Source organism: Nilaparvata lugens, chromosome X (assembly GCF_014356525.2).
Source record: "Nilaparvata lugens isolate BPH chromosome X, ASM1435652v1, whole genome shotgun sequence".
Taxonomy (NCBI): Eukaryota; Metazoa; Arthropoda; class Insecta; order Hemiptera; family Delphacidae; genus Nilaparvata; species Nilaparvata lugens.
Genome location: NC_052518.1, coordinates 18,344,649 through 18,355,806, shown reverse-complemented (window position 1 = coordinate 18,355,806; position 11,158 = coordinate 18,344,649). Strand labels below are relative to the sequence as shown.

Genomic DNA, 11,158 nt, shown 5'->3' with positions numbered 1-11,158 from the left:
GCAGAAGAACTTTGCGCACGTATTTCGCATTAAATTTTTCCTACAGTTACCATTGAATATGAGAAGTGGTTGGTTATGGGTAAAATGATGGCTGAAATCCATCAAATGTTTGTCTGTATAATTTTGCTATTAATAACAACTTTAATTTATTTTAAACTTGATAATCCAATTGAAAATTAATAATCGATAATTTATTAAAGTTAAATAAATCCAATTAATTTAAAAATTTGAATAATTTTGAGTAAATCTTAATTTCTAAATAATTTTTCAACCAATCAATTTATGAATGAAAAAATATTATTTGAAATAATGAATAATATTAAAAATGTATAATTTAATGAGTTCTCATTTTTATTCATTTAGAAATCAGAAAAAATATAGATAGAAAAAATTCGCATTCAAAATACATGCCAACAATGTCAACAGCTGATTGGGATGGCTGCAAGATAATACGCGAAGTATTAAGAGTGTGCAAAGTAATACTTTGCGCACTAGAGCGGAAAAGTGATTCTTTGCGTTCTGTAATCAGTGCAGGAATGGTCACTTTTCAAGGTAACTGTAGGAAATAGCTATTTATGTATTAAGAGCGTAATGCGCGACTTTATCGCTCGCGCAAAACAGTTATCACGCGACGCGAAGCGTGATAATTTTGCAAGAGCAATAAAGAAGCATTATGCGCGAATTACATACAAAATTTTTTCTACAACTGACCAAACCTGTTAAATTACTTATATCAGCGGAGTTACAATTACCGACTTTTTAGGTTAAGATCTGACCTTTTGGCGAGCTGCTTACCATCAGCTGATCAGCGAGCGTAAAGAAACTCTTCTGCGCATGCGCGAATGATTACCGAGCGTAAAGAAAATGTACTGCGCATGCGTGGATGGTTTGCGAGCGAAAAAGTAGATTCTCCTCAGAAATAAGCTGTTTTACGAGGAGAATTGAGTATGTAAATTCTTTTTTTACACGCAGTTGTAGAAAAAAATTATTATCTTATTATGTTACATAAGTTTGTATAGGCAGTAATGCAACACTTTATGGATGCTAGTCACTTTTTACAACGGACCGATTTTTTTAAAGTTTTATGGAGCGGCGCAGCTTCTATCTGCTCTTGCTTTGTCTGGCCGTGGGCTCGAATCCCTCCAAGGTTGGTTATCTCATCTCATCACCCTCGCACAGGCTAAGACAGCACACATAATGAAGGTTCAATTCCTAAGCGATGACTGTAGCCGCGCAGTATTAGCTGTCATTATATCCTATAGCTTCTATAGTCGATATTAATAGAATATACAAGAATAAACAGTAATAGACTAACTTTAAATTAAGCCGTCTTGAGTTTCTTTCTATTTTTAAAAGAAGCTCTAATTGATTCTCGTGACATCTAAAATAAAATAAAAAAATAATATTAAAAATATTATAATATTTTATATTAAATATTATTATAATAATATTATTAATATTATTATAATATTATTATTATATTTAATATTTTATTTTAATATAATTAAAATAAAATGAGATATAAATAAAAATGAGAAATTATTTTCTGTTTTCACACAATTATGAATGGTGTAAACTAATTTATCATTTTTTACCAAATAAGTGGCTGTGACAATTTTAAGTTGTTCTATATAATACAGATTATATTGTTTTAATTTCCGATTAATCTAATACATACTCAATTGTTTTGATACATATTCAATTCTCAATGCTGTTAGTACTACCAACATGGTAATGTTCTCAGAACTACTTGGATAAACTGAAGTTATAGTTTTTCAGAGTGTAAGATTTGAAGTGAAATAAAAATTACTGGTTAGTCTCTGAGACGAGTTGACAATCAACATAAAAAACTTGGTAATGTAGGCAATTACAAGTACTGTAGCCTTGGTTGGGATGCTGGTACTAGTACTGGTAAGTGAATGAATGGATATTAATAATCTAATTTCTCTCACTATTGCTGCTACATCACGTTTCTTGAGCCGGGTAATAGATTACGAGAATGAAAGATAATGATCGATAAGATAAGGCGACTCACCAGTAAATTAATTAATTAATTCTTTCCCTTTTACAATATAACCTATATTTGTCACTCTTCTCATCTTAGCGTTCGAGGTATGAGGACGTAGTAGTCCTATAACAAGAATTTTAAACTTTGCTGTGAAAATTATATCTTTAAAAGGAAATGTATTGTGTGTATGTTACTGGATGTTAATGTCGTTACTCTATCGACTGGCGAATTATATATATGTCCGTGGGCATTTTTGGTGAGTCCCTCCCATTTTTCTCAAATAAGTTCAACATTTAGGTGGGAAAACCTTTGGTGACCAAGCTGGTCTTACAATATGAAAAAATGTCATATAAGCTGCGAATAATTATTAAAATAGTAAATAATTCATGTATATTATGAATAAATTGACAAGAGAAATTTGGGTAACATCCATGGATATTGACGATTATGAGCAAAGAATAAATCATTGCGTTCAAATATTGTTTATACAGTATAAGAAAAAATATATGGATTCATCACAATAATCAACTTCTCAACAGCAAAAACAAAGAGCGATAAACTTCTCAGTAGTAAATCTCACTATACCGTACATAATGAGCGCTAAATAATAATAATAATAATAATAATAAAATACTACTGTTTGTCAGCTCTACTTCGTACGGCCGCATTCTATCTCTTTTAGCATAGAATGCTTAAAAGCTCATAGCTTACGCTTGAATATGAGTCGTACTATATGCTGTCATTTTTAATGCAAATATATCAACTCACCAAAGTGATGAGAATTCAAACTATGAACTGTTAAAAATAGTTCTTGAAATTGTAAATTTGATAATTTATAGAATAGAGGAAATAGAGGATTGGATTGAGTTATTAAATCAATGAAGCATGTTTCAATCATTTTTATTCATAAACATTTTACATACACATTAATAAATTTTGGGAATAACAATACTGAATAAGGTTCTACTTCAACTTGGAAAACATTGATGAATGGAAGTAAAATGATACAAAAGTGATTTAGATTGATAAACATTTACATATACATAAATAATATTGATGAATGAAAGTACAATGATTAACATTAATAAACATATTAATACATAAATACATATAAATACAATAAACATAGTCATTAATACATTTCGGGAATTAAAAATTCTGAATTGGTTTTTAAAATCACAACATTAAAAAATATTGATGAGTAAGAATGAGTACAAAGGTACACAAAGCAAGACCCCTCCTCCCACATAAGCACTAACATTGAGAGTAGTAGGCCTAGTATATTGATACCTTAGTGCTCCCAATGCTACCTTAGTGCTCCTTGTCCCATCATTAGTGTTTTTTGGTTCTGAATTTATGCTTGATACAGTGATTAGGTTAATCTATAATTTCTACTAACAGTTATCTAAGCTAGTTTTGTATATCATAAGTGTAATGTATGTTGTATTATGGCAGTGGTAACACTGCTAGTAAAGAATGGGAACGATGACTTGAGTGTGGATTAACGTTTCTTGATAATGATGATGTAATGTTTCTATTAATATGGATTATATAAATAAATAGTGATGAATCATAAGTGTGTTGAATAACTTATCACAATAAGTTATCTTTGTCAAATGTTATCATTGATCTCAATTCGAGAATCACTCTTGTACAGTAGAGTAGAGAATGAATCTACTTTTCAATATCTCAATATTTGTCTGTATTTAGTAAAAACATTAAAAAACTTTATAATAGTGCATTCTCTACTGCTCGTTCTGCTCTTTGTGATTGTGTTCTCGAAAGTGCAGAATACCTAGTGTACTGTAGCATGAATAATCGCATTATGAAACAAAGAGTCTCATTACTCAAACAGGACGTCACCTTTATGCTCACCTTAATATCAAAATCATGTTCAACTCTTTCATCGAAAAATATCCAAATGCAAATGAGGAATATGATTTCTAAAGAAAATACTTGTTCGATAAATTTGAGATTAGATTTGGCCGTCCACAGATTGATGATTTTTGTGACGAACTAAATACCAAAATGAGGAGCCCATTTTTATGTGAAAATCTGGAGAGCCAGCAAATCGCTCAACGCAATGAGAGAAGCTAAGGAGATATGTTTGAAGAATCGGTAGATGACTCGGCTACCAAAGGAAGTAAAATGCAGTGTTTTTTAGGTTAGGATAGCTTAGGCTAGATTAAATGTTTTTAGGTTAGGATAGCTTAGGCTAGATTAAATGTTTTTAGGTTAGGTTAGATTCGGGTGGATTGGGATAGGTTAGTTTTGTTTTGGTATTGTTACATTATTTAATACTATATTGTAGTGAGTATGAATACACTATACATTATATGAATACACATATTGATCACTAAATATATGAATAAGATCATAAATCATTTAACACAATTATGCTAAATGAACATGTTCATCATTATTTGATATGAACTAGGACAAGTCTGACCAACGTGATTTAAACTTGTGTAAATCATGAAGCTAGAAGGTTTTGTAAAGCTAGTAACATTATGGGGAAATTTTTAAAAGGTCAATGCATCAGGTGCTATAAAAAGCATGTACTGCTAAGTATGGCAGAAAATATGCACAAAACCGTTTCAATGAAACACAATACAGTGGAAGGAGTGCAACATTCATGTTTTGGGGCAATTTGCATGGACTAACATGATTTAAACTTGTACAAATGATGAATCTAAAACTTGATGTCAAGGTCTGCACCAGGTGCTACAAAATATGTAGTGCCAATTATAGCAGTGAAAATGCACAACACCATTCCAATGAAACAAGAAGTCAGTGCAAGAAGTGTTGAATAGCTCAGCTACCAAAGAAAGTGAAATTGATGTGAGGCAAAGAAGAGTTGGGACAAATATGGAAATCAAGAAGATAAAAGAGCATTCAGACTAGCCAATGAATTAGTGAAAAAAGGTAGCTCAGGCCAAAGCCAAAGAATTGAGCCAGATTTACTAGGAATTAGAAACAGCTGAGAGTGTTTTATTACCAAATTGATATAATTAATTATAATATATTAAAAAATATTCAAATAAAGAACTTAATGAATTTTTGTTGTAGTTGAGCTTGAATGGCTGTCTCACTGACATTTGACTGAATAGAAGCGATTTTATGGCCTGGATAAGTATTAATGGATACTGAAAGTAAATCATTTACATGAAATATACTTTCCAGAATTGACATATTATTTATGTATATTTACATACAATAAACATTCAAATAGGCTATTCAAAAGAAGAACCAAATGAATTCTAGTTGTAGTTCAGCTTAAAGAATTGGACAACTGATTTTTGTTTGATTGATAGTGATTTCATGTCCCATTTCTCAATAAATTGAATGTATACTGGAAGTAAATCATTTTCATATACTATGCTTCTCATAATAATTGACATATAATATAAGTAAATTCCCTAAATTATGATTACAATTACAGTATTTAAAAGAGAACTTGATGAATTTTAGTTGTAGTAGGGCTAAAACCGCTGTGAAACTGGGTTTTCATTGTGTCATAGTGATTTTATGGCCTATTTCTCAATAAATTGAATGTAAACTGAAAGTAAATTATTAATATGAATTATACTTTACAGAATTGACATATTATTCATGTTACTGAATATATTATTTGATATAGGTAGAATATTTTTTGTATGCCTATTCCTGAATATATGTGAAGACTGAACTTCATGTAAGGCTACATTCATTAAATATTAGTTATTCCAATTCAATTATGCATCATTATCCATCTTGAATTCACCAAGTGTGTACCATGTGCACTGCAAAGTGGGTATTTAGTTTATATATGCACCTGCTATAATCAATTTTGTTTTATGGTAAATTATAAAATAAGTCATTTTTCAAGTTTCATTTTCAGATAGAATGGAGAATATCCAAAAAACAATAAACTATATGTTGGCGAGTGTGGACCGGAAGTAGGAGATCCTCCACCTGAAAAGGAGGAAGATGAGAGAATCAATAGAAGCCATTTTGAAAATGACTTCCAAAGATAATAATATAGGCTTCTCGAATCTAGCAATTGAACAAACAGAGAGAGACGAATTTGAAAAGGAATACCCATCAAGTTCACTGGATGAGTTCCTTGATCAGGAGGAGAAGTTGAAAGGAGAGCACAAAGGAATTACATTACATTGGTAATGTTTGAAAGTGATCAGGGAGGCTTGTCATTAGAGCTTATGAAGGAGCAGAGCTGTAAGTACACCATTGCTTGAATAGGAGTCATTTCAATACAATTAAGTATTATGATTCCAATTTTGATATGATTCAAGGTCTTATTCTATATAATAACATTAAAAAATTATTTAAATGGGTCAATAATTGAGGCATGATTCAATTATCCAGTTTTGATAATTTTGCTGCGTAATTCGACTACGGTCGAACAGACAATTTAGCCCTTGAGTGCGTAATTCGACTTTAGTCCACATCATTGAAAAAACTTCTCCTTTGGCAGCGTTATTCGACTACAGTCCCAAGTGATGAAAATGCATTCATTTCATGCCTGTATCGTGCTGCAACCTAGGGAGATGCTTCCAAAGTAGGAGAAGTCACATGGCTTTGTTTACGTTCTCAAGACAGTTTACAGTGTACAACCGCGGCGTGTTCCGATATATTTCTAACAATTGCTTTGCTCTTTAGTTTCGAAATTTTTCTACCAAGTTTATTGAATTGTAGTGTATAAGTTCCAGTAGTGAAAATAGTGTTTAGGTGATTGTGTAAAGCTTAGTAGCAGTGAATTTAGAAACATTTCAGTAGTAGTGAATGTAGGAACATTTTTTCGGATATATTTCTAACATTTGCTTTGCTCTTTAGTTTTGAAATTTTTCTACTAAGTTTATTGAATTGTAGTGTATAAGTTCCAGTAGTGAAAATAGTGTTTAGTTGATTGTGTAAGGCTTAGTAGTAGTGAATTTAGAAACATTTCAGTAGTAGTGAATGTAGAAACATTTTTGTTAGGTAGGTTATGTAGCCTACAGCATTGTTATTAGGTTATTTTCATTCTAAAAATGACGAGTCCTTTGTTAGAAGATGACATTCTAAACTTTCTTGAGACCAATGACGATTCAGATTTAGATTTTGAACTCTCATCTAATGATGAATCAGACGATTCAGATGATGGAGCAATAATTGAAGAAAATATCCCTGCAGCAGGTACATCGTCTTGTAGTGGTAGTCATAAGGATATTACATGGAGAACTGTGAATGTTTCTGATGGACCTCATTTCAAATTGGACAGCATTGCACAATATTCTGGACAATCTTGTATAAAATTCCCGAAACACCTAACTCCCACCGAAACATTTCATTTATATTTTCCAGAAGAAATTTATGAACATGTTGCTGAACAAAGTAACATTTATGCCTTGCAATGTGTTGATGCTACCTATGACATACCTAAGAGGTCTAGACTCCATAAATTAGAGGAATTCACTGCAAATCAAATTCAAGCTTTTGTTGCAGCTCAAATTGGGATGGGTCTAACAAAAAAACCAGCTGAGGACTCATTTTTTCAAGATAGCTTTTGGTTGACAAAAACCCCTGGTTTCAGTAGAATTTTCAATAGAGACAGCTACCAACTTCTAAAAACATTCCTTCATTTTAATGATAATGCTAAACAAATTCCCAAAGGACAGGTAGGATATGACAAATTGTTCAAGATCAGGCCTCTGCTTGACATTACATCAGAAAAGTATATGGAGAGCTACACTCCTGGTACAGCCATTGCCATCGATAAAAGCATGGTGAAATTCAAAGGCAGGCTTTCATTCAAGCAGTACCTCCCTTCTAAACCCTCTTCCAAATGGGGAATAAAGGTGTGGTCCATGTGTGACTCTTCTAATGGTTTCATGCTGAAATTCAGGATTTATACAGGTAAAGAGACAATAAATACCGATGATGGACTAGGAGCAAGGGTTTGAAAGACTTGGTCTCAGACCTCACATTCAGTGGTAGGACCATTTTTATGGACAATTTTTATAGTAGTGTAGGGTTGTTCAATGACTTGAAGGACTTGGGGCTTGGTGCATGTGGGACAGTAAGGGCTAATAGGAAGCATCTTCCTGCCAGTATGAGATCATTGAAACAAAAAAAGGGGATTTGCCAGCTATGTGGATAAACGACGATAAATCCATTATTGCATGTACCTGGCAGGACACAGGGAAAGTCAATATGTTGTCCACTGTGGGGGATACAAATGTAACAGCTGTGACCAGTCGCTCAAAAAGTGGGGATAGGAGTCAGAAAACAAAAACAAAACCAAACATTCAAATATTGTACAACAAGAACATGGGTGGGTGGATCTTTTTGATAAGTTCTGTACTACATATCGTTATGGCCACAAGAGCATGAAGTGGTATCAACCAATATGGCACTTTTTGATTGAAGTTGGATTGGTGAATGGTTGTATAGCCTATAATATGCAAGAGAATATAAAACCACTATCACACAAGCAATTTCGTGAAGCAGTTATTGATGGACTACTTGAAAATCACGAAATGATTACCCCCAAAGTTCGCCGTGGGAGGAGGTTGAGCAATCCACTTGCTATTGAACGGCTTTCTGGTAGAATTCATTTTCTCGATCAATTTTCTGCTAAGTCACACAAACCTAATTGTGCAGTGTGTGCTATAATGCCATCATCTTGCAAGATGAAGGGAAAAGGTCTGTGTAAGAGGAAGCAGACAACATACTTTTGCAAGACCTGTGTTGATAATCCTCCTTTGTGCATTGTTCCATGCTTTGAAACATATCACACCAAAAAAGATTACAAAAAAATTTGCAAATGCTAAGAAAGAATACAAAAAATGTAAATATTGTTTTTATAGTTGGAATAAGCAGTTTAGGATAAGGCTATTGATAGGAATTAGACAGTGATTGGGAATAGGAAATTTGGATCAATTTTTAGGGTTAGGGTTAGGGTTGTTTATGATAAAAATAAGTAGAGTAGGTAGATAATAAAAATGTGTTGTCAGCTGAATTAGAAAATAGTGAAACAATGTGATAGTGCTGAAAACAATGTTAGTCAAATCTCCCATCTTGTGATGCGTCCAAAATCTGATACTGTATTGCTGATCTGATGCAATGGTGAGTTATAAAATTTTTGTAAGCATGCAATTACTTTTTTTGTTAGGAAATATACAGTATGAATAATTTATAATACTATTGCTTACATTTCTGAACGATTCCAGAGAAAAACAAAATTTTATAATCGAAAAGGTAAATTTTGAGAAAAAAATAATAAAAATGTCAAAAAACTCATAAAAAATATATTTTATGCATTTTTTTCACATAATATGATACTCTATGAGGTAGCAATGCATAATAATAAGAGAAAAAAAATAAAAAAATTTAACCCTTCATAATTGCAATTTATGGCAGATAGCTTTAGAAAAATTACGCAGCGAAAAGGTTACAGTTGCACAAACCAAATTTGCAAAACTTGATTCTTTTATTGTTTTTGACAGTACAATAATAGAGACTGATATATTAAGCATAACTTAATGCAATTCTTAAAAAGAATGGCATATCTTAAAAGAATATCTTTAAAGTAATAGCACTGTCGAAAATAAAAAAATAATCAGTAATTGCATGTAGTGCATCACAGTCATTGATTTGCCTGTATGGAACATTCTGTTTTCAGTGATACAAGGTGTGGGGCTGTGAGAGATAACCACCTCAAAGGAACGTGAGAAGATAGTTTCGAGTGTGGTGCAATGTGACATCTAAATTTCTAGGATGGCACATACATTTAGGTTAATATTAATATTTTAAATCTTAATCTTAGATTTTATCGTGAAAAGTGTCGACTTACACAATATGGTTTTTGATCATTGATTTAAATCATTTGTCCATACATCTACTCACATTTTAGATCAAGTGAGATAAATAATATGGTGACATGGAATGTGGCACATGTGACTGAGAGGCCATGATTGAGAGGACAGAGACAGTATAGATGTTACTTCAATGAACGGGATTTTCACTATAGATGTTTCTAGATTCTACAGGATTAGTGTCACAGAAGTGGATAAATCTGAAAATGATAGGGAAGGAGGAGAAGTTGATGCAGATCCTGAAGACGACTGGGCTACCCTTCCAAAGAAAGTATAATTGATGTGTTTTTTGTTTTTGTTAGGAAAGGTTAGGTTAGGTGTAGTCTAATACTGTCTATTTCTATTCTGAAGTTATTGTGATTCATTAGTGAGGCAACACGTGCCTCAACAATCAGCTGATCAGAGGAATCTACAAGAAGTTAGACAAGAAGGGGTTAGATTTACTGGAACCTTTCATAAAACAGATATTTGGCGAGGAGTAGATCCCAGATTGTTGGCATGGAAGTGTTATAGTTCTCATATACAATGAAAAAGGAGTCATAACATTGGTAATGTTTGAAAGTGGTCAGGAAGGCTTGTCATTAGAGCTTATGAAGGAGCAGAGCTGTAAGTAAGTACACCATTGTCTGAATAGGAGTCATTTCAATACAATTCAGTATTATGATCCCAATTTTGATATGATTCACGGTCTTATTCTATATATTTAAATGGATTAATAAATGAGGCATGCTTCAATATCCAGTTTTGATCATTTTGGACATATCGACAATAAACAGTTGCTTCAATTTTCCTCTTCCATTAATTTTTTTTCTTAGTGGGTAGTGATGGGTAAGCAGTCTTTTCCTTACTATTATATATATATATATATATATATATATATATATATATATATATATGCATGAAATTCATCATGAAGCCAAACTGTGAAAAGTGAAAGTGCAAGGCCTTTTGAAAATGAAATGCTTCATGAAGTTCCAAATATTCTAAAAATCCTATCCAGAAGATACAAAAAAAATTTAAAGAGTAATTGTGATTCTTTGTTTTAACAATGAAGCAAAACAAAAGTGTTAAGTCTGCTTTGGTCCAAGTGGACAAGTTTTACTTTCATTATGATATGAGAGTTTCATTGCTAGATTGAATAAGTCGCAAAGATGCTACCTCAATGGATGGGATTTTTACTATAGATGTTTCTAGATTTGTAAAACTTGATTCTTTCAGTGTCTTTGACAGTACAATAATAGAGACTGATATATTAAACCTAATGTAATTCTTATAAAGGTTTCTAAGTAATAGCTCT

The 11,158-nt window shown here is 32.2% G+C and overlaps 1 protein-coding gene across 1 annotated transcript; it reads left to right on the top strand.

Moving 5' to 3' along the window:
- The first annotated feature begins 4,056 nt into the window (after positions 1-4,056).
- Positions 4,057-7,947, top strand: LOC120354518 (piggyBac transposable element-derived protein 4-like). Its single transcript, XM_039441842.1, has 2 exons — positions 4,057-4,172; positions 4,243-7,947. The coding sequence occupies exon 2, from the start codon at positions 7,036-7,038 to the stop codon at positions 7,945-7,947; it is 912 nt and encodes a 303-aa protein (XP_039297776.1). The 5' UTR covers positions 4,057-4,172; positions 4,243-7,035.
- The last annotated feature ends 3,211 nt before the right edge of the window (positions 7,948-11,158 follow it).